Raw genomic sequence first — 26,291 nt, 5'->3', positions numbered from 1 at the left:
CAGACAATATGAAAAAAGAAATGAAAATACCTTATGATCAGATTAATTTTTTACAAGAAGATACCAAAAAAATCATGGTTAATACATCTACCAAACTTGAGGAGATGCAATCAAAGGAAATCATTCAAATGGCTAATTAATTGGGTACACAAGTTTACACATACTTGCCAGTTTAATTACTCCAAATTGTAAGATCAAGTAGTGACAACTTTTAAAAGTCAGCTGATTAATTTTTCCAACAGTAATACCTTTTAATTTAAAACTATTGTTAAGGCTAATTGTAATTTCTTTAATTCCATATACATTAGAACTAGCCAAAGTTGAAATAATCCCTTTTAATTATCGGATAATTAGCACAGTGTGATGTACAAACTCCTACAACAAAGATTGATGCCTATTGAAAAACTAATTCAAATCTTTAACCAGAACTTGGAAACTAAAGAAGAAAGAACACAGAAGGTACACCTACGTTTGTTACAATTTTATTTTTTTTAAAAACTGCAACAATAATCAATCACGCATTAAATTTTAACAATCAGTTATTAGATTTAGTCGATAATATTTGTTTTTGTCAAGACGTTTATTATCATAATATAGGTTTTAATATATTTTTTATGCTCTTATAAGTTGCCATAACTAATGTTAATCTTTATTTTATATTTAGCTTGACAATATTGAAAATACAATTTCTAAGTTGTCCAAAGATTTTGATCTAATCGGTAAGTATGCTTTGAATAAAAATTGAATAATCTTAGTAAAGAATTATCTTTAAAAAAAAACGTATAACAATGGCGATGTAATGACAATTCTACTTTTATTTCTGTTGAAATTTTAAACAAAAGGAAACACTTTGAAATCGGTACAAAGTTTATTACTTTTATATTATTACTTTTACTTAACTTTGTTCAATATCTCTCTACCTCCCCCCACCCCACCCCACTTATAAGTAAGTACAACAGAATAACTAAAGTGCTAGTGATGCTTGTTTGGATATAGTAATCTCATATAATGTGACTATAATGTGATCACATTCGAGTGGAATACTTCTAAAATAACACATGATGTAACTTTTGTTATACATTATTTGACGTATTAATTGAACTACCACACTCGTGGTTTTTTTACTTAAGAAACCATAAACTAACACCAGAGGCGTAGCGAGGGGGGGGGTACATTTGTCCATGGGCGCCGACCTTAGGGGCGCAAAAATGGGTTGGTAAAACAAATTAAAATATTATTTTAGCTGCAGTTTTGCATGATAAATATAAAATATATATGGGGGTGGGGTGCAAATGGAAAGCTTGAGGGGGGGGGGTGTGCAAATGGAAAGTTTGAGGTGAAGGGAGATGCAAATTAAAAATTAAAAGGTTGTTCCCGATCGGAGCGCCAAATTGAAAGTTTGTCCCCTGTCGCCGCGAAGGGTCGCTACGCCTCTGACAATCACCACTAAAACTGAGCACGGTAATAAACTAGTAGCTAAATTTAGTCGTCTTTGACAAAAGTATGTAAATATTTTGGATGATAATCCTCTTAAATTTTTGTAATGGTTTGAATTGTCTGTTTTTCTTGGATCTATGGATCTATGGATGTAGTGGTAAATATTATTACAAAAAATGGCATACTAATATTTGATTGACATTCTTACATATAGTACTTATACTTGCAAATACAATAATAATCCTCTAGTATATAAAAAGTAGCAGTGATGCATCATTTTTATTTGAATTATAATTTAATTTGTGCCTGCATGAAGATAAAGTAAATAAATCTAGAAATAATATATAGTTGGGTTTAGTAGTGATTTTTAGCGCAATTTCCATACTGGACAATTGCGATTATTAATTCGTTATTTCTAGACGGATGGATGTGTGTCCGCAGCTTGTCCGCAGCTTTAAGTCGTATCTCCTCCTCAACGAAGCAATATCTAGGACTAGTTCCTAAAGCAAATATGTTAAACAAGTTCGAGGATGATTGTGGGCCAAAAAAAGTCCCGGAATTCCTTCCTGGATTTCCTGGAAAAGCCAAAAAATCTTTTAAAAATGCAGTTTTTTGCCCATATCTCGGCAACCCGACCACTTAGCGACTTGAAACATTTAACAATCGATTCCTGCCATAATTTAGAACAATATTGCCGAAGAAAGTTTTCAAAAATATCCTTTCGTTCGGGCACAAAAATATAATTAAGGAAATTGCGCTTAAATTGTCACTAGACTTTTTATTAACTTGTTTTTAGAGGATGAGTAAAGATTCTCACAAAAGAATTATGTCTGAAATAGAGACTACATATTTCTTTTGTCACTAATGTCTTAATATTCATCTATTTATTTACCTGATATTGAAGGTGTTACTGTAATTGAAATTGAACACTTAGAAAGTGATGTAGAGAGAATAAAGGGATTGGTTCAGCGCAAGTAAAGCGGTAGACTTTATTCTGATATACATTCTTAAGCTATAGACCTACATTTATAAGATGTACATTCATAAAATGTAAGCAGATGCTAGTCCAGCCAGTTGTTAACTAAAACGCATGAATGTTCTCTAGCATTTGTGAGGAATGGAACTTAGTTTTTAGTGCAAGGCCTTTCGACTGTTCAAGATTATTTTATTTCACACCATGGATAAGACTACGCTAGTATAATCGGCACACAGATTTTCTAGATCTACATCGCACAGAGGAATCTAGATAAAGCTTGAAGTCTTTGATATAGCAGACATAAATCACTTCATTGGCTTTTAATAGTCATGTCTCTGGTTTCATTGCACAGGCAAAAGTTCTAATAATCGCCAAATATGAGCATTGCAGATATATTCTAACATTCTAATTTCTTTCCTATCAACACGTTTGAGTCATTGAAAACAACTTTGCTTTTAAAACAATTTCAAATTATACTAGATAGAGGTCCCGCTGAGCAAAGTGATGCTGCTTATTGACTGACACAATAAAAAGATGCATGATTACTAAGAAATATAACATAACTGATAATAGTAATATAGTGAAAAAATGTAAGTTGCTATCTTGTAAATGAATTTCTGATGCTCCAGATTTGGAATCTGATAAATGATTAATCTTTTTTTTTAATTTTAACATAATTTTTACTTACCGTTGCGTACTGTATCGAATTTGCTACATAGTGTTATTTTGTAAAAAAAACATTGTTTGATAAAATAATTCAATTTCCTCATTATTTAATAATTTATGCTCTCTACACACCACAGCCCAACCTGTAAGATTTTTTTCTCAAAAAGCTTTCACAAAATAAATTCATGAAATGAAGCTTTAATGTCACAAAGATGTACAATTTATAGAACATGTAAATCATACATATGTTTTCTAATCAACAGAGTCACGTGTAAATAAAAGATATGTTTGTTGTTTGGAAATCAACGAATCTACACGTGTCAGTACTAGATCAAACATTTCAACCTTTAAAGAAGTACGTGAATATAACGGTCAACATTTTAATCAAACAACAGGAACATTTGTATCACCACATGATGGTTTATATCTTGTCAGTTTAACTCTATATGAAAGTAAAGATAAAATTATTGTAGTTGGTGTACGGGTTGGAGATAGGCTGTGTAAGACTACTATACGAGTAAGCTCCGCTGACACTAGCGCTGCTGGGTCAGTGGTTGTTGACATGAAGGAGGGGGAAAAACTTTACTTTGAAGTAATCGGAGCAGATCAAGACGCAGTGTTATTCTGGTTTAGTAGTTTCACTATCGTTAGTTTATAGCCGTACAACACAAAACAGGATGGACAATACATCTTTAAAACATTAAAATATGTAACCACTATGTTAAACGCACGCTAACAACCTACTATGTGTGTAGACAACAAAAATGTGAATGGTTTATATGCTATTTGTTTAGTCGTCATTACACTGTTCTATCTAATTTAATGTGATCACCAATTAATATGTTCTTCTTGACTACAATAAACATTAAACAATTATATTTTTACATATATTTTTTAGCGCAATTTCCATTCTGGAGAATTGCGATTATTAACTCGTCATTTCTGGGAATGGATGGATGGATGGATGGATGTATGGATGGATGCGTGTCCGCAGCTTTAAGTCGTCTTTAAGTCGTATCTCCTCCTCAACGAAGCAATATCGAGGACTAGTTCCAAAGCAAATATGTTAAGCAAGTTCCGAGGATGGACATAGGCTAAAAAAATTCCCGGAATTCCTTCCTGGATTTCCCGGAAAAGCCAATAAAACCTCGAAAAAATGCAGTTTTTGGCCCATATCGCGGAAACAAAACCACTTAGCGACTTGAAACATTTACCAATCGATTCCTGCCATAATTTAAAACAATATTGCCGAAGAAAGTTTTCAACAACATACTTTCGTTCAGTCACAAAAAATTAATTTCTTCTAATTTGTATTGGCTAAGATTACTAAGAATATACAAATATTTCTACCACAAGCACACCGGCTGAGGCAGGCGCTAGCGAGGGGTAACGTCACGCTGCCATTGGCCAGACTCGCGCAGATCTCGCGAGGGGGCAGGGACTAGCTCTGCTCGTGTAGAGAGAAACGAAACGGGGTGCAAACATCTACGGGTTATTCGTTCGGTCACAAAAAATTAATAAAGAAAATTGCGCTTAAATTGTCACTAGACTTTTTATTAACTTGTTTCTTTGTACATGGGCACTAAGTGTAACCTTTAGTGCGTTAAAAAATATAACATAGTTTGTTTTCCTAAATATTAAATTGAAATCCGTAATTTTGAGACAAACTTAATGAACTATTTAAAAGACAAATGTTTAAATAAGTTCACTGGACATCAGTGTGTATCATATATATTGAAAATAATAATCCATTCTATGCAATTGTAAATAAATTGAAATAAACTGCAATTAAATCTTATAGTAATTCAATATAAAAAAACAACAACCTGTATTGTCTCTCTATTGAGTAACATTGTGTTTGTAAATTAGCAGCTACTCTAACAAACACAATAGGCCACACATGTATCTACATAATAGATATTCAAACATTTCTATTTATACGTATATGTAAATATATGTATGTGTATATGTATGTGTGTGTATGTGTGTATATGTGTGTGTATATTTATGTGCATGCGTATGTGTATGTTTAACGTAACCTAAACCTGAACCTGAACATAATCCTAATGCTAATCCTAATCCTTAAAGCATCATATTGTTGAAAGCTAATGGTTAAAAAAAACATTATCGATTTAAGAGCTGTTGAGACCTTTTAACTCTTAAATTAATGCAAGCATCACCATTTTATTGCAATATAAACATTACACAATCTGGTGTAGGTGTCACAGCCGCTGTTGAATATTGGGCTTACGAATGCCAAAAATGTCTGGCTCTACGAAGACAGTGAAATGGCCCTGCTCCCTACCCCCCATTTATTAATTGCCAAGTCAATTACCCCCCCCCCCCCCTATGTACACATCCCCGCCCAAACCGTTTCAGTAGTACATTACCCCCTAATCAATTTACTCACATAAAATGAAGAAGATATTGCAGATAATAAAACAACACATTTAAACTATAACTTTGTGCTAGTACTAAATTGAATTAGCCAATAACACAAAACATAATTTTTTATTAAATATAAGGCAAAAGCGGTCACAATCTGCACTCATCCGAGAACACGTGCCAATATGCAACTACTTAAAGAAGAAAATAATTGTTTAATTTTTTTGTAGTAACTTGCTTAACATAAGTTATTTCTGAGTCGTGACGGAGACGTGACATATTGACACCTGCGCATACAAACGTTATCTGTACAATGTAAACTACATAGTCTATTTTGGGCAGTGAGTGTAGCATACGTTAGGAAAGGCTGTTTTTTCTGTCGGTGTATTTCAATATTTTTTTTTCAAATCAATAAAATAGAATAAGATGAACATAGACCAGCTAGTTAGGATTCGTATCAATTATGATTGGTAGGGCCTTACACTTTCAACATTTCGCCCAATTGTGTTTTAATGTTCTGCACTAATCAAGCAGTCTACAAGCAACAACACACTAAGGCGCAGTTCACTTTAAGTCATTTTATTAAATGCAATATGTTACATTTTCTTGGTAAATAATTTCTTCGGCAAATTATCAAACACTATTTTGTATTATTCTGTTCAAAACTGTATAACATGTATGACTAAACTATATAAATTGTCCATGAATTTTTAACATACTGAATTATTGCAAAATCATTATTTAAAAATAAAATAAAACAGAATTACTTAAATTTAGCCGCAAATGGTGATTTTTAGATAGAGTACATCCACATGTAAGGGATCTTTTACATATAACACATTTGATCGCGGACGTTTGTTTTTCGTTTATTTCATGGAGTTTGACAGCAACAGATCTAGTATATCACGCGAGTGTAAGTATATTAATTTCCCATGTTACTGTCTGTGCGATAATTCTACACAGCTTTACAATTAGAGCAATTAGTTGACCAAACAGTCAAACATTGTCTGCTCCACATTTCAGTATCATGATCTTCCCGGGCTTCTAATAAAGTTGTAGCAAGCTATATTTATGAAAATGTGTATTTCCCTTTAGTGTTCAATGCAATTTTCTGGTCTGTGGCTTCACTAAAACAAAACCTCCGGCCAACTAAAACCTACGTCATTTTCCCAACCCTATCCTACGTCATTTTCCCAACCCTACTTTCGCCACACTCACTCACACACACACACACACACATACACACAGTTCACCTTTTTTTCAAGACATTTTTTATACTAAAACTAAACCACGAACGCTGACATTTTACTTATCAAATATCTCTCATGACGGTTACGTAGATCTTTAACGTTAACCTTTACTTCTATTCGATACAGATCTCAATAAAAACAATAAAAACAAATACCCCAGCTTAAATTGAAAATAAATTGTTCAGCCAAATGTGTACAATCCTTGAAATAGCTCTGACCTTCCCTCTTGAGTTTACTCTACACATGGGTCTAGTTAAGCTTTGCTGCAAATATAAATCTGTCTGGTTTATGACGTCACACTTCGACGTCATTATCCCCATGTTCAGTTAAGAGAGCTCATTATTGCTCACACTACAGTCCTGAGTTTAATCACTCTACCAGATGAGGCCCGATAACCAGAGACAGCAACCCATCTAGAAAAGAAAATTCTTAAATGAAACAACTGCTGTTCAAGTTTAAAAACATCTCACGCATAGAAGATTAAAATTAACAATTTTTAAATGGTTTAGTTATGGATTGTCCCAATAAATTAGCTATATCTGTGGTAAGTGTATTTTGGAACTTAACAGCCATTTCTTGACACCACCATCAACATCTTCTAATAGGTTATACCTATAGAACTCAACCCCTAATTGTCGTAATTATAATTGTATATCATTTGACTAGCAAATAGATATAAGCAATGCAGAGTACACCAATACATCTATTACTAAGATCTAAATGACACCTATGGTCCCTACTGTCAGTTTGCAGGTTAACTATTTTCTATGGTCAAAGTATATTTCAAAGCAAGCCCTGATATACAAGAATCTTGAGTTTTTATAGGATATTTTAACACATTTCTCAACCACTCATGGAAAAATAATATTATTTAAGACAGCACTACCATAAAACAACAGCCTTACAATAGATTTTATGTCTGACATTTTGATGGACTTTTTTTTTGTACCCAACACAAATCCCAATCCGTACAAGTGAAGACTGTAGATCTATATAACAGGAGATGTTCTGTGCACCACAAAGAAAAAAAATGTTAAGTTGCCTAAATACATGTGTTAAGAAACTAGAAAAACAACAGTTTTGTCCCTTGTAAGTTGACGTCACGTATAAGGTAATATCGGGATTTCCCTTTTTGAAGTTTCACTTTAACGGATGAACTTGGCAGATGTGGAAGGCCTTCAGCACTCTAAAGACAAGACCGGTTCTACTGTAAGCTAAACATATTCCAAAAGTTATAAAGTAAGTGTAAACATCCCATTTACATACAATCACATTCATCTTTACACAGTAACGACAACAATAAACATGAAACGTATGCTGAATAAGCTACACATTTTATTTAAACTATTTGACATTTTCTTCAATTAAATATAAAACTAAAATTTGTTTAAGTTAATTTAAAATATACATTAAATTTTACTTCGTTTGAGATAGACATAAATATGACATTCTAAGTGCTACGGATAAATAGGTGTGATTTTTAAATCATTTAAATGTGTTAAAGTTGAAGGCAATCTACTATCTCTAGTTCGTGTCGTCTCTTGTCGCCATCTTTATCACTTGTACACATTTTTTTTATAACATCGGGTTTTCCCGTTAGATCCCTTAAAATTTTACTAAATAGGCCTACTTGCCTACATTTATTTAGTAAAGTGTGAAATTTCACGTAGAAAGTTAAAAATGATTATCAAAGAAAAACTTACGATAGAATAAGACGTTTAAACGTCGTGACAGATATTTAATCAGTGAGAAAGCTTTTGACAAAATAAAGCTGTTTTCTGAATAATACTGCTATCAAATTTAATCTACTGAGACTTAAACTATAAAAGTTTTCTTAACGTTATTTTTAAAATTGTCTTTCAATTTTTCTGGTTAATCAAGCTAATTAGTCTATACCGCGATCAAATCTTTTAATTATTTTCTTAGATGCGACCCAGGATTCAAGTTGAACTCGTTGCACGGCACAAAAAATATTTGGAAGAACAGATACAGGTTTTGGAACCTGTCTTGGATGTTATGAAACAAGTAATTGATCATTAATGTTGTTATTGATTAATAAATACATAGAAGAATATTAAACGCTTAACATGTTTCATTACAAAATCATATTTTTTACAAGGCTGTACAAAAAAGTAAGACTTGGATAGAAGAAGATAAAAATGAACATCCCTCCTTCAACTACATAAAAATACATCAAGAGCTAGACTCGGCTACTTTGAGTTTATTAAATGCGGCATCATCAATCATAAGTAAATTTTCTATAATTATAATAAATGTAAGAGTTGTGTATCTATCTTAAATCGATCTACTACTAGAAAAAGAAAAGCAAAGAAAACGTAAGAAATATACAATATATCAAACAAAAATAAGATATGAAACATGAAAGACAATGACTCAAATATAAAACAAGAAATTAAATATTCCATTATCTTGTTATGTAATAAAATATCAGTTTGTTCATTTACATCACCAAGATGAAAATAAAAACTACACAGATGTTGAGGGATATACGCCTTCATTATCTCAGTCAACACCACAAACTACAGCAGCAGAAAAACGTGACCATAGTGAATCAAAACATCAAGTTACTAAACATGTTTCATCAACAGCAGGTAAAACCATTTTAAAACTAAAACAACGTTTTTCTAAAACTTAAAATGTAAAAACGTATGTCTTATTTTCTTCTACTTAATACGAATAACTTTTTTGTTTGTTTTATCGTATTAGAAATAGTGAGTCGACTTGAGCAGATAGAGACAGCCATATCTTCTCTACAAGACGTCAGTCGACTTGAGCAGATAGAGATAGCTATATCTTCTCTACAAGACGTCAGTCGACTTGAGCAGATAGAGATAGCTATATCTTCTCTACAAGACGTCAGTCGACTTGAGCAAATAGAGGCAGCTATATCTTCTCTACAAGACGTCAGTCGACTTGAGCAGATAGAGACAGCCATATCTTCTCTACAAGACGTCAGTCGACTTGAGCAGATAGAGACAGCCATATCTTCTCTACAAGACGTCAGTCGACTTGAGCAGATAGAGACAGCCATATCTTCTCTACAAGACGTCAGTCGACTTGAGCAGATAGAGACAGCCATATCTTCTCTACAAGACGTCAGTCGACTTGAGCAGATAGAGGCAGCCATATCTTCTCTACAAGATGCCAATGACAAATCTACAGATGACATATCAGAAATAAAACAATGGAGAGACAACTTTGTAACAGAACAGAGTGACATGTGGGTAAACATTGAACTACTGACTAAAAAACAAAAGCAGAATTTTAAAAATCTTAGAAAACAAATGAGTGAACAAGATAACAAAGTAAACGAGCTGAACAAAGAAATTGAAATTTTAAAAGAAAAAGAATCCAAATCAAATAAATCACTAGAGAAAATGACTTTAGATATGAAAACATATGAAAACAACTTACACACATTAAATAAAGAGATGCAAGATCACACGGATAAATCAGACAGTATAACAGATGAAATTAAAAGACATTCAGATCAGATGTCTACCCTACAAGAAGAGAATTATAAAACCATGCATAATACATCAACACAATTAGAAAAGGTAAAATTTCTAATCATGGGTTAACCCAGTTTTACACTTACTGGCCAGATAACTTCTTTCACATTTTTTAACCTGGTTAAATCAACACACCACTTAGTAGCTTTATTAACAGTTATACTCTAAAATTATTACGTATTTTAAGAAACATTTTATGTTTTTTGTTAGTTATAATGTGCAGTAAAAATATTTAAAATGTTGATGCTTTTACTCAATGTTCTGCTCTTTAGCACAGTCTAATGTACAAACTTCTACAACAAAGGTTGATGCCTATTGACAAACTAATTCAAATCTTTAACCAGAACTTGGAAACAAGGGAAGATAGAATAACGAAGGTATATAAGAAGTAATTTTAAAAAATTGCGACGTTGATAAATCACGCATTAATTATCAAAACTATGTAAATAAACAAGTTAATAACATGTATAAAAAAACACAAGCGTTAAATTATTTTCTATTCTTACAATATGCCATAACCAATTAAAATCTGTGCATCAATTGTATGCTGTACGTAACTACGGAAATTTTTCATTTGTTTTATAAAATACTTTTTTTAGCTGGAAAATATTAAAGGTGCTATTTCAAAATTGTCCAAAGATTTGAATCTTATAGGTAAGTTTGTCTTAAAAAAATAATTTTAAAAACCTAATCGTACAGACAGACAGCCCATCACGTGATGTTCGTTAGCCAGACAGACCATAACGTGATGTTCGTTAGCTAGACAGACCATAACGTGATGTTCGTTAGCCAGACAGACCATAACGTGATGTTCGTTAGCCAGACAGACCATAACGTGATAAAGAATGGAACATTTCACTCACCCATAGTGCCAGTCTCTAGACCCGTGGGTTTCCGTCAGGTGTTTGTTTCCTCACCTGGTGCATTACACCACCTGGTATGTCGGGGGTCGACGATAAATTAACTTTATATAATTAAACTATACGGACTGAACGATTATAATATGACGCATATAACCTTTGTTGTACCATTTGTGAGGTATTAATTGAATTACTACCCTTGTAGTTTCAATACGTAGGACACTATAAACTAACGCCACTAAAACTGAGGACCGTACTAAACTAGTGGTCTAGTGCAGGGGTCTCTAAACTACGGCCCGCGGGCCGCATCCGGCCCGCAAGGTCTTCTCATCCGGCCCGCGGAGATCTTTTTGTCCACGGAAAAAAATGTCTGTTAGAAGTGGCTGAGGAACTTTGCCCAGAAAATTCAAAATAATTTGAAATGTAGCTTTGGTTTCAAATACCTTTGCCCACCGTGTTGCAGACATTGGTGAAAAACATCGTGACTCAAATAGCGAAAAATGCAAGCACGTTTCACTATTTTTTAATTGCAATGGATGAGTCGCTGGACAGCCGTTTCACCTCTCAACGGCTTGTGTTCATTAGGGGTGTGGTTGAAGACATGAACATAACGCAAGAGTTGGCTTCCCTACATAATATGTGTGGCACTGTTACCGGAGAGGATATATTCAATGAGTTAAAGAAAACATTTGCTGATTATAACTTGGACTGGACTAACCTCAGTTACCTGACTGTTGATGGGGAAAAGTGCATTAGTGGCATAAACAAAGGTGTTGGTTGGACAAGCGAATAAGAAAAATATTCTGCAACCAATGTTCCTGCACTCTATTATTCATCAGCAAGCTTTGAGTGCTAAATATGTTGACATTAGCAGTATATTGAATCATGTTGTGAAGATGACGAATGTAATAAGGTCACATGGGCTCAACCATAGAAATAGAATACGTGAAAAATAACTTGAGTGTGTTGTCGGCCCCCGACAGTGTTTCTTTCAGATTTTTTTCCTCGGAGGGGGGGGGGGGGGGACAAAAATTATGTAAATTTTATTGATTATTATACACAATGTATTTTTTTTTAAAATGTTTGATTTGGGTTTGCCATTTTTTACTTTCTCGTATATACGAAGTATAGAGAAAGTATTGTAATCGTGCACAAAAATCACTAGAAATTATAACAATTTTCACCGTATTACACCTCAGTCCTTCATCACTTCCGAAGTATAGAGGACTTATTTTAATCGGGCAAAAATTATCAATCCAGATTTATCAAAATTAAGAGGTTTATGCGTAATCCAGTCTGAAAAATCTGGGCTTTGCAATTCTGTCCGTATGTCTGTGTGTCTGTCTGTGTGTGTGTCTGTCCGTGTGTAAACACGATAACTTGAGTACCGTTACAGCTAGGTTGATGACATTTCATATATAGGTATTTTATCAAAATCTTAGATCCGTATCAACTTTTAAGCGATTTCCGATAACAGGAAGTGGTACTTTTTCTACTTTGAATTTATCAAAAGCCTATACATTGAGTACTATTTCAGATAGATAAATGAAATTTCACATATAAGTAAAAGATCTAATTCTCTACATTCTGTTAAATTTTGAGTAATTTCCGTTGACCGGAAGTAGTAATTTACGCTACTTCCGATTTCTCAAAAAACGATTGTAAATTTTTAAAGTACTATTAATATTGCGCACTAGTATGCACTTTTTTATTTGGCGCTCACTTGGTGTGCAATTCTTTTGACTACAGAATTTTATTCTATTTTTAAAACTTTAAGTATTTAAAATGGATTAAAAATCATGTCTATAGCCCGAGTTCCCATCCCCTGTTGTTTTATATAAGAATATTCGAGAAAGTTTAGGGGAGATCACTCCCGGTTTATTACTTACATTTTGAGCAACATTCAAAACACATATAATTAGTTCTATGTTTAGGGTTAGTAACATAAACTAATAATACGATAAAGCACGTCCTATGGATCAAATAGTCAGAGCATGGGGATCATCCATTTATGGCGTCCACACGGAAGGGGGGGGGGGGGTGGCGGTGTTCGAATAAAATATACTTTTGTAAATGCGTGTGGACTTGATATGGGTGGGGGGGTCAGGTCATTATCAACGTCCACATGTTGAATTTAACAACAAAATATTTTTTAAAAATACACATAACATGTAGGTTATACATTAAATCGGCAGTTCTCGTGTTGAATTTCCCAAGCACAACGGGTTAATAAATGTTGCCAAAATGTAACTGTATACCGCCAGCCTTGGAAAATGAGCTGCATTTTTTAAAAATTTTGGTAGGGGCAGTGACCGCAACAATTATCTAAAACATTTCAAGCTATTTCAATTTTATTTTTAAACATTTCAAACAATTAAAGCTTAACTTTTAAAATCAATTAGAACAATTTTGTGTCAAGACCTAAGACGACGTAGATCTAGTGTTTTTTTCTTCAAGTAAAAAAAAAAACTACAAATGATCACGTTACAGTAAGATATTTAAACAACAGCACGTGTATAATATGCTCGCTTGGTCAGGTGTGTAGGGCTCACGGTCAGCGCGACTACTACTAAAGGGGGGGGGAGGTTTGTTATGGAAACATGTGTAGCGTTAAGTTGTGTTAGAGTACTGTAGTGACGTCACGTTGATTAGCTGAATTTACCCTACCCATTTATTGGTTAATAGCTAGACAGACACAAATGACATTACAATGTTCGGTCTACAGCATCTTCACAAAAAAAAAAAAAAAAAAAAAAAAAAGTTAAAATTCCAAATTTTTGTGGACGTCATAAATGGATGACACCATTCGTTAAATTAAACATGTACATTATACATAATATGTTTTCTAATCAACAGAGTCACGTGTATGTAACAGATATGTTTGTTATATGGAACTTGCTTATTACACACCTGTCAGTGTTGAATCAATTATTTCAACCTTTGGTGAAGTACGTGAATATAACGGTCAACATTTTAATCAAACAACAGGAAAATTTGTATCACCACATGATGGTTTATATCTTGTCTGTGTAACTCTACATGAATGGGAAGATAAACTGATTAGAGTCGCTGTGGTGGCTGGAGAAGAGTGGTGTAAGTCTATAGAAGTGAAATGTACCGACACTAGCGCTGCTGGGTCAGTGGTTGTTGACATGAAGAAAGGTCAAGAACTTTACTTTCAAGTGTTGGAAGCAGATCAAGACGCAGCTTTATACTGGCTCAGTAGTTTTACTATCGTTAGTTTATAGAAGTACAACACAAAACATGGTGGATGGTAAATTCTCAAACATTAAAACATGTAACCACCATGTGAAACACAAGTTAACAACCTACTATGTGTATATATTACATGTTTGTGTGTTATTTGTTTCGTTACCAATATACACTTCCAAATAATTTAATGTAATCACCAATTAATATTCTACTTGACTTAAATTAACATATAACATAACTGTATTTTTACATATATTTTACTACTCTGCTTCAGAGCTTTATTTGTAATATATAATTTCTGTACATTTAATGTGATACAAATCAAATATGTTTGTGTGTGTTAAATATGAAACTGATATATATATATATATATATATATATATATATATATATATATATATATATATATATATATATATATATATATATATATATATATATATATATATGAGTATACACATATTATGTATGTTAGACGTGCTGCCCTTTAACGCAGAGACGTAAAGCTGCGTTGCATTGTCCCTAACATAACCGTTAATCAACTTAAATCTTAACACATCCATTGACTGATATATACATAAATCACCGCCTGTGTCGCACAAACCTAAATAAAGGGAGGTAAAAAGTTACATTGCGTATAACCTTAACATCGTAGAAATTAAGTGCGCCATTAAAATGTTAGAACAACTTAAACCTATAGACATAAAGTAATTTGGGGGATGATTTGTGTTTGGCGAAGGGTGATCTGGGTTGGATTAGAGACAGGCAGAGCCGGCTTTAGGGGGTGGCAAACGGGGCGGCCGCCCTAGGCCCCGCGCCTGAAGGGGCCCCGCGCTTCAGCGCTGTCATTATTATCTGAATTAGTTTGTAAACTTAGATAAATTGTTACTGAATTCAATGGGGAAAAACTAAACGGTCGAATGCCGAAGTTGTTGATTGTTATAACTGAGGCCACGGTTGATGTTGGTGAGTTATCACCCACCTAAACTGGGAAAGGCCGTAATTCGATACCAAAAAAGTGTCACACCTCGCTGTGTGCTGGGTACGGTCGCCTGGCATTTGACCTGAATTGACTGGAGATTGTTGGATGCGAATTAGCCCCCGACCAGACATGGGATGTAAATTTGGGAAACACGTAAAGTGATACCGATGAAGACGTCTTATTAGTGAGCAGACTGGATGCCTGTAGTACAGTTAGTGACCTGATGAACGCTAGTCCTGACTTTCTTGTTGTAGATGTTGTATATGTAGCCCTACTTGTCTTGGTATAACAAAATTAACATTCAGTTGCGTGCAGAGGGGTGGGAAGAGGGCGATGAGGGGGGGGGGGCTTAGGATCTATATCAAGGGGCATTAGACAGAGTGATTTTTTTTTTGAAGTAAGTTAAAAATGTTGATGTAGCATGTTTCCTCTATAATTAGCAGGTTTACGTCATGGTGTCACCACCAGCCCCCTCCCCCTTGTCGGAATTTATCAAATTTGCTCTTAAAATACTATTTAACACTCTAATTAACCACTTTTTAAAGTGGAGCTATCATTTTTTGTAAATGTTTTGCTATTTTTTTGTCTTGGTGTCACCCCCCTAAATGGTGTCACCCGGTGCGGTCCGCACCCCCCTCGCTACGCCCATGCTTTTATATTAACAATTAGTCATCAACAAACAATTTAAACAACTTTATTTTCCTAATTATTTGGCACGTGATTGAATTTTCGTAAGTGATTTGGTATGAATTACATATCTGTCAAAAGTTATTAAATATCTTAGCAAGAAATATAAACCGGGAGTGATCTCCCCAAAACTTTCTCGAATATTCTTATATAAAATAACAGGGGATGGGAACTCGGACTATAGAGATGATTTTTAATCCATTTTAAATACTTAAAGTTTTTTAAAATAGAATAAAATCTCGTAGACAAAAGAATCGCACACCAAGTGAACGCCAAATAAAAAAAAGTGCATAATAGTGCGCAATATTATTAGTACTTTAAAAATTTACACTAGTTTTTTGAGAAATTGGAAATAGCGTAAATTGCTACTTCCGGTCAACGGAAATTACTCAAAATTTAACAAAAGGTAGAGAATTAGATCTTTAACTTACATGTGAAATTTCATTTATCTATCTGAAATAGTACTCAAGTTATAGGCTTTTGAAAAATTCAAAGTAGGAAAAGTACCACTTCCGGTTATCGGAAATCGCTCAAAAGTTGATACGGATCTACGATTTTGATAAAATACTTATAAATGAAACTTCATCAACCTAGCTGTAACGGTACTCAAGTAATCGTGTTTACACACAGACACACACACACACACAGACAGACAGACAGACACACAGACATACGGAAAAGATTGCAAAATTATGTTTTTCCGTATCATTGAGGTGTAAAACGTCGAGATTTGTAAAAATCTCGATTTTTTTAGTGCACGATTACAATACTTTCTCTATACTTCGTATATACGAGAAAGTAAAAACCACTAAGAACATTGGGTTAAAACGTGGGAGAGGTAAACATCTGTTATTAAAGTCTTATAGACTCCTAAACATTTTTGTTTTATTATGTGTGTATGCATATTATATAGTACTATATATACACACACACGCATATATATATATATATATATATATATATATATATATATATATATATATATATATATATATATATATATATATATATATATATATATATATATATATATATATATATATATATATATATATGTATATATATATATGTATATGTATATGTATATATATATATATATATATATATATATATATATATATATATATATATATATATATATATATATATATATATAGGCCTATATATATATATATATATAGATAGATAGATATAATGGAAAAAAAGCAGGCCCCGCGCGGATGGTTGGCCCTAGGCCCCGCGTATTCCTAACGCCGGCTCTGGAGACAGGTAATGATTTGTTCAGGCGGTTGGGATAGGGATTAGTTGATTATTAAGTTGTGTTCCAAATAAAAAGAACGGCTACACTTGAGTATGTTTTTATAATTTACAACTTTTTTTTTATGGAGACATTTTCTTTACGGAAACAAGATCTTTCAAGTTAACATTTGCATCTGTTCGCCACCAATGTCAATAAAGACAAATAAATGAAGTGAAATCAAGTCTAAGTCCACATGTTTACAATCATTAAAGTAATCCTGTCTTGTTTATTGTAAGTTACCCGTGTGTCTAGCTGAGCCTAGCTGAAAATGTAAATCATGTTTGTCTGTTTTATTTAAACATGGGTCTTAAACTATTATTTAAATTATTAGTATTAACTTGTATAATTTAATTTTAATTTTAAAATTAATGCTACACCAAACACAATCATTATACGACACAATGTCTAAAGGGTATATGAAGACACAAATCCACGTCATTATCCTAGTGTTCAGGTAAGGGAGCTCACTTTTGTTTAAAGTCCCGAGTTCGGTCCCTTTTTCAGATTAGGCTCGAATCGTGTACAACAAATCCAGAAATAATATCAGGATAAACAAAGTTTTAGTGTGACATAGAGCGCATTACATCTTTACAAGTAATACTAAATGATGTTGCAAGACACACCCTTCAAAATAATAACGAATAACTCAGCTGTGTTAATGGAATTTCAAAAGTATTAACTACAAACTGACTTGCACAACGTATTTCTTACATTAGTTGAGCTTGTTTTGAGTTGTGTTTTAACCATAAAATATTAACGATATATCTGTTGATTGCATACCTTTAACAGTGTTTAGAACTATCGTTGTCTATCAACACGTGAGTGTGAGCTAAACCAAGTCTTGTGTAATGTATATTTACTCACACACGTACAAAAGTTTCAAAAACGTATTTATTTTCTCCATGATACCGTCACTTTTTGTAGTACTTTATGTTAACTACAAAATAGGAAAGCTTCTTTTATACCATTTGAATGAATATATGTTACAGAGTCAAGCAACAGCGAACATGATCTTACGTCTATTGATTGCATCAACTAGAAAAGCGAACAACAGCAAAAGTTTAATTTAATTAAAAACATGTCCTTTAGCACGTACGGTGCTTCCTGTACCAAGTGTTCACTAACAAAAATAATATTCTAAAGACTTCAATCTGTTGTTCATAAAACTCAGCCTGGAGACGAAAGCTCTTCAGAAATATGTGATTTTTCCATCTAAAGGGCTTTATAGGAAAAAAGATATATATAAAAAGAAAAGTAAATAAAAATCATTTCAAAGAAGCGCACTTGCTTTCGACGTTCAAATAAAATATCAACACATTTTAACGAAATAGTATTTCTGGATAATACTAACTTTAATGATTATTTTTAAACATATGAAATTATCTAAACGTCAAGACATTATAAAAAAAAACTTTAAAAAAAAAGATTTTTTTAAAAAGTTTTTTCTGAACGTTGGCGCCTCCAAGAAGGGTCCACTGTTTGGGATCTAGTGTTATAAGGCTTAATTGAAAACTACTTTTGTTATGAAGGATACAAATAAAATGTAATTAACTATATGTTTAATGAATTTAATCAACACAACTTTGACATGATAATCATTTTATTTTTTTATAGTTGATGACTTTCGAAAAATTAACACTAGTGCAAAACAAACTGTATGAGCGACACAAAGAAACATTTTGGGACGGCGTGGCCAAAGAAGTAGAGCGCTAGGCTGCTAACCCGAAAATCTCGAGTTCGAATTCTGGTTCAAGTAAAGAGAAGATACATGATCCAACCCAGCTCTGATGGCTACCTAACTCACGTTAGAGAAAGTAATGGCGGCTGGGCAAAGTGTTGACCACACACAGCATTTATATGTCGAGGTCAAAAACTCTCCTTTATTTACTTTACCTATTTTTACATATTTAAATCATAGTGTGCTGGTTTACAGACGCATTGGAGAAACTATAGGAATTACCAAAGCTTAAAATCTTTTTTACAAACATCTCGCAAAAAAATAATATTGCGCTTTCGCTATGTTCAGGTTTCCATGGCCTACTGCGTCTGAACAAGTGAGGTACATGTCATCTACATTCGTTAATTTATCATCTTCATACAAATTTTCATCCGGGTAAACATTTGGAAGCAATATACTCACACACAGCTAAAAACAAGCATACAATTTAAAGTAATTACATATTAATTACATATTAATTAATTACATATAAATTTAACAATTTTAACAACATTTTAAAACTATGAAACTATAAAGTATAATTACTATTGGCCTTATATATTTCGCTTTCAAACTGCGTACTCTGAATTTATAGAAAAAATACAGTGTAAAGAAAACTTTTAAAGATATTTAGACATTTAAATGTATTGAATTGTTGTCCCATGTTATAGTCACAGTGATCACACTTAAACGTGTAAATGGTGTTTAAGAGTTTAGAAAATATAAACAAAAGAACGTCTTAACAACATTCTCTTAAAGATTTGAAATGTCTGTCCTATTGGACCAGTCTCTAACACTTAACACATTTTTTTTCTTTAAGCAGACAGACGTTTGAGCTAGTTAACTGTTCATTGTATTGATATAACATTTTAAAAAGAAACCATATGTATTGTGTAACAGTAAAATTAGAAAAAAGTGGTAGGGGTGGGTCGATTTTTTGCCAAGATAAATGGGGACGATTTACACCGGAAAGGTGAGTAGATAAATAGTTTTATCACTTAGTATAAAAACCAATTGTATTAACGCGTTGTTTTCGATTTCACTAGCCGGTTTTGCTAAACATTTACGCAACTAGTTCATTGTAGTTAAAAGCTACAGTTCTCTCAACTTCATCTTTTACTTGATTGCATTACATCTTGCATTGAAACATGGAATTAAAGAGAAATAGGCCTACCTGATCAGTAAAATAACATACAGTCGAGGCGGTTTTCCGAAATTTTAAGAGCTAAGTATATAAAAATTATATTAGGACTTTCTAAATTTAAAATTATTTTATAAACGAGTGTACTAGAAACTTGTTAATGTATTGTATGGGATGGATGCGACTTTGCTTGTTTCATAGTAAAGCTAATACTATAATTTTCTTAGCTACTGTTTTGTTACTGTTTTCAACCTAAATGATAATTTAATGATAATTTAAAACTGTAATATTCTGGTTTCAAAGTTCTTCTAAAAGTGGACCGAATAAGCTTGCACTTACCTCTAAACCAGTGGTTCTTTGCCTTTTCGGTAGAACAGAACCCTTACAGTTTTATATGCACATTATCCGAAACCTTCTTAACTTGTTCTTTTGTCTTCACTGACAAACTCGAGGATAAATCATATGAGTCTGATGTGTGTCTTGACCTCAACAGAACCACAAGGTTCCCATCGAAACCATGTTCCGCTGCTATAAACTCATCTATATTAAAAACGATTTCCTTTATGACGAAAAGGACAAACAAAACGTATGGGCATGCAAGGAGATGTAGACTCACTTGTAAAATTCATGAAAACTATAGTTTTGGTTGTTCGGGCATAGAGTTACATAATTCTGCTCTACCTGCTCACTGTATAACTCTTATGAATTTTTTGAAGCATTATTGTCATGATTCTACTGCCTTTAGTTACTCCAATTTCGTGAACTCATTTGAAGGTCAACTAATATAGACAAGTATTTCTCATTTAACCTATGTTTGCTATACACACAAAGCATGTGCTTTATAAAGCTACTGTTGGTACTCAGTGCCAGTACTGTTGGTACTAAGTGCCATTGTTCTTGTTACCCAATATTTATTCTTTTGGTAGTGTGTGCTTTTTCGGTAGGTGCTCCTGCTGTGATACTCGATGTTGTGGGTACACAATGCTGAAGCAGTGGGTACTGAGTGCTGAAGTCATGTGCACTGAGTACTGAAGCTGTGAGTTCTCAGTGTTACTGCTGTCGGTTCTTGGTGTCACGGTTGTGGGTACTCAGCGCTGCTTCTGTTGGTAATCGATAACATTCTTATAAGTACTCAGCTGTGGGTGCTCAGTATCACTGATGTGAGTGCTTAGTGCTTAATCTGTGTGTGCTCAGTGTCATTGACGTTGATACTCAGTGCTGAAGATGTGGGTACTCAATACCACTGCTGTTGGTACTAAATGCCAGTATAATGCCATTAATGTGGGTATTCAAAAGCACGGTAAAGCGTATTTTGTCAGTATTCAACCTTACTGTATTTATTACGAGGTGTAGGTCTATGCTCAGTGTTATTATTGTCAAGGTCACTGTGAAGACCTTTCTTTGGTGGTATCCAGGAACGTGGTCCACCACCTCACTTCCTGTTGTTTATTTTTTATGTTCTCCTAATATTTTACAATGCTATTTCAAAACTAAACTCGTTATATGATCGCATTATTCCAGCATCGCTCTCTCTCTCTCTCCATATGCCAATGTCAATAAAACAGGTGAACTCTACTTCACCTACCACATGGACCGCAACGAAAATTTCAAGTCCCCCTCCGTTCCCCGTCCCCCGAGGAAAAGTCTGGAAGAAACACTGATCACAAATTAATGTTTTGCTTGACTAAAATAAACATATCGGATACCTCTTATTTTACATACATTTTACTTCTCTGCGAATATATATATATATATATATATATATATATATATATATATATATATATATATATATATATATATATATATATATATATATATATATATATATATATATATATGTATATATATATATGAGAATATACTTGGTATGTATCACTGTCCATTGACTTATCTAAATGTTACCTACATTATCTCCTGTGTTACAAACCTAAATAAAAGTAAGAAACATTAGGCAGGTAGAAAGTTACATCTCGTGTAACATTAACATCGGATTGAAGAAATAATACGCCTTGTAAAATATTAGAACAATATAAAAATACAGGCCTAGATTTATCTTAGGGATGTAATATATGTTGAAGGGGGGGGGGGGGGCTGATTTTGATTAGGGATATTTAGTTTTTAGTCAGTTGGTTCAGAGTGGATAGAGTAGTCGTCAGTATGATTTTATTTCGTCTTTTTTTTGGACATTTGCTATACGAAAATAAACGACGATAACTGACTTGTTTTTACAAAACAAACATTATCTGTCATGACTGCTAAGAACATAATTCACGTTATTTAACATATGTTCGCCACAGCTCTCAATAAAGACAAATCCCCATGTGAAAACCAAATCTACAGCCAAATGTTTACAACATTTCAATTAGCTCTGACCTGTTTTCTTTAGTGTACGATACCCATGGTTCTTGTTGAGCCTTGCAACACATATAAAACATTATGCTCGTTAACCAGGGACATTTAGCAGAGAAAACACCATACATAAATAAAAAGTACTGCCCTGTACTTTGTTATTGGAAGTATAAAGGCTATGAACGAACATCCAGAAATAAAAGCAGTTTAAACACAGTTTTAGCGTGCCATAGAGAGCACATCATGTTGATAGGTAATACAAAATTCTGCGGTGAGACAAACCATCCAATATCACAATTTAGATCGCCGCTGTATCACTTATGTGGAAATATGCAAATTAATTATAAACATCCTAGATCTACTCACAAATTCAATGAGTATAGGCTGAGATGAAGAAATTTAACTGCAAACAAACACAACGTTCTTCTGTCAATATTTCAGTTGGTGTTGTATTTTGTTTTAACAATTAGATGTGATCATTATTTCTATTTGTTCCATATCGTTACCAGTGTTAAGAACCATCTTTTATTTTGTTCTATGTATATATCTATATGTTTTATATCTTTAACAACGTCTAGAACTAGCGTTGTCTGCCCACATTGTGTGTGTGTGAGCTATAGCAAATTTTGTGTGTGTGTGAGCTAAACCAAATCTCGTGTGTGTGAGCTAAACCAAATCTTGTGTGTGTGAGCTAAACCAAATCTTGTGTGTGTAAACTACAGCAAATCGTGTGTGTATGAGCTAAACCAAATCTTGTGAGTGTGGGCTAAACCAAATCTTTTGTGTGTGTGCTAAACCAAATCGTGTGTGTGTGTGTGTGAACTAAACCAAATTATGTGTGTGTGAGCTAAACCAAATCTTGTGAGTGTGAGCTAAACCAAATCTTGTGTGTGTGTGCTAAACCAAATCGTGTGTGTGTGTGTGTGTGTGAACTAAACCAAATCTTGTGTGTGTGAGCTAAACCAAATCTTGTGTGTGTGAGCTAAACCAAATCTTGTGAGTGTGGGCTAAACCAAATCTTTTGTGTGTGTGCTAAACCAAATTGTGTGTGTGTCTGTGTGAACTAAACCAAATCTTGTGTGTGTGAGCTAAACCAAATCTTGTGTGTGTGAGCTAAACCAAATCTTGTGTGTGTGTGTGAACTAAACCAAATCTTGTGTGTGTGAGTTAAACCAAATCGTGTGTGTGTGTGTGAACTAAACCAAATCTTGTGTGTGTGAGCTAAACCAAATCTTGTGAGTGTGAGCTAAACCAAATCTTGTGAGTGTGGGCTAAACCAAATCTTTTGTGTGTGTGCTAAACCAAATCGTGTGTGTGTGTGTGAGCTAAACCAAATCTTGTGTGTGAGTTAAACCAAATCTTGTGTGTGAGCTAAACCAAACTTGTGTCTGATGTTTACTCACACAACCACACTAGAGTTCACATAATTGTTTGCACATACGTGCACACATGTGTATATGTGCACATATGTGTATATGTGCGCATGAAAACTTGTATTTACTCATGCAGTGACACACATATGTTGTCATAATGTAAGGATATGATTAAGTGTAGTATTCTAGACGGAGATATAAAAACAATTTTTGTTATAAGGGTTTGTAAAACACCTTTTATTTTCGTAACCAATAAAAAAATATGGCATCAGCAACTCTTTGATTAACTCGAGAAATCATAGGTAGTTTGTACCTGTTTGTGTACATGTTTGTGTACCTGTTTGTGTACATGTTTGTGTACCTGTTTGTGTACATGTTTGTGTACCTGTTTGTGTACATGTTTGTGTACCTGTTTGTGTACATGTTTGTGTACCTGTTTGTGTACATGTTTGTGTACCTGTTTGTGTACATGTTTGTGTACCTGTTTGTGTACATGTTTGTGTACATGTATATAATGTGGGCTAGAACAGCGTATGATAGTCCAGTCATTCCATCGGGTTATTGTGGGTTAGTTCTGTGTACTTTTATATAGCCACTAAATCGTAGTTTGTGTACACGTTTAAGATTTAGAATCGCCTATGTGTGTGTACATATTAGGAGTGGGGACCGGTTGCATGTTAATGCATTAAAATACATGAAATACATAGTATTGCATACAGAAAACACAACAATGTTCTATTCTTATTAATCTCTTGTTTTTAAATTCCCAATAAAGTACATACCATCACAAAACAATACATGATCGCTTCATATATTGTGGAGAAATCAAAGGCCGTCTAAAAAATGATTACGGGGGATGAAGTTAGGTGGGGGGCGTTTAGTTTGATCTGGAATTCTGGTTTTTGTAGTTTGTATCTTTTGCTTGATTTGGTTCGTCTCTTAATACAATTCTCGTATTGACTGTTTCTCTAAAGTATACATTTTTGAACCTAATGTCGGAACATCTACATGATATGAAGTGTAACTGTTTAACATTTGACTTTCTGAACAAAATTAATAGCTTACTTAAATTAACCCTAAATAAATAAGTTTATATGATAACTTTTTTTTTCAAAGAGTAAACCTAGTAGGTCTTGCAAGTGGCTTCTTTAAATATCAGTTATTATAGACGGTTTAAGTTTCACCCTACTTAAGAATTGGGTACAATAAATTTTAAAGGATTTATTTTTATCTAGGCCTACATGTTATTATCGTAATCAAAGAACTGCAAAAAAAATTAAAAGTTTAAATTCCTAACTCAGTTATATCCCTTTATGTAGGTATCATTGATTGGTTAAACTTGATAGTTTTTATTGATTGTCGGACTTATTTGAAAATCATTTAGAATATATTTAAAGAAACTTTTGTTTTACCCGAGTGTTTTCTTAGTTTCTTTTTGTGTGTTGTCAAAGAAAGGGGCAAAATTAAATTATAAATTACTGACGCTGTTACGTCCCTTTAACAAATAAAATTGATTAGTAAAAGCGTTTAATCATTAACCCCTTAATTTGACATTTATAATAATCTGGAATGTTTCCAGGTGCCTACGATAAAGAGCTATCTCCTTAACAAGTTTCAACATTTTGTTGTATCTGTAAGTGGTGGATCTAATTCAAGCACTTTAAAAACTATTAAGTTTATATAAGACCGCGGTCATTCTAGGTCAGTTTCGAATCACTTTATAAGGATCGGCGTGGTCGAATCGGTAAAGCTCATGGTTCCTAAACCGAAAAGTCACGTGTTCGAACCCTCGGGCAGATGAGGCTCGTTAGCTGGGGACAGCCACACTTCTAGGAGAGACAACTCCAAAATCAAACAACTGCTGCCCTGTAGATTGTTCTTGGTTGGACAAAGGCTATGGAAACAAATCCAAAAAGAAAAGCAGGCTGAAATCAATGGCCTCAATGGCGCATAACCAGTTGACATGAATCCTTAATTGTGATGGAGGAGTGGTCGAGTTGGCAAAAGCTCATGGTTGATAAATTCGAAAAAGTCTCGAGTTCAAACCCTCTGGCAGATTACGCTCGATCCCTTCCAACACTAATAATTAAGAACGAAGAAGAAGAAGAAAGGATCACTTTAAACTCGGTTATAGAGTTGACTACAAAAAAGGTCGAACAGCAAACTTTGGCAAGATCAATTTCCCTGCAACTTACCTGCAAGTACCCGACCTAATAGGTGTGAGTAACAAACATTCCCCTCTTTGCTTTTATAGAAACAGATACAGGTTTGTAATTCACATGAGTTCAATTTAGAATATAGTAAATATATTTTCTTTTTATAAACATTATGTATAAATAAGACTCACCTGTTTGATAAAATCACTTAAAGTACTTTGTACATGAACACGCATCTTCTCTAACGTTTCCAACAAAATGTT

The 26,291-nt window shown here is 33.6% G+C and overlaps 1 protein-coding gene across 1 annotated transcript; it reads left to right on the top strand.

Annotated features, from left to right (window-relative positions):
* Nucleotides 1-16: 16 nt before the first annotated feature.
* On the top strand, nt 17-25,480 carry LOC131946089 (A-kinase anchor protein 9). The gene is made up of 10 exons (XM_059306731.1): nt 17-459; nt 665-719; nt 3,343-3,725; nt 8,641-8,739; nt 9,167-9,326; nt 9,589-10,292; nt 10,520-10,624; nt 10,847-10,901; nt 13,964-14,200; nt 25,452-25,480. The coding sequence occupies exons 1-10, from the start codon at nt 364-366 to the stop codon at nt 25,478-25,480; spliced, it is 1,923 nt and encodes a 640-aa protein (XP_059162714.1). The 5' UTR covers nt 17-363.
* Nucleotides 25,481-26,291: the final 811 nt, after the last annotated feature.

Source organism: Physella acuta, unplaced genomic scaffold (assembly GCF_028476545.2).
Source record: "Physella acuta isolate Inbredline_101_S28 unplaced genomic scaffold, ASM2847654v3 ptg000544l, whole genome shotgun sequence".
In the NCBI taxonomy this organism is placed as follows: domain Eukaryota; kingdom Metazoa; phylum Mollusca; class Gastropoda; family Physidae; genus Physella; species Physella acuta.
This window is presented reverse-complemented; position numbering and strand designations above follow the sequence as displayed.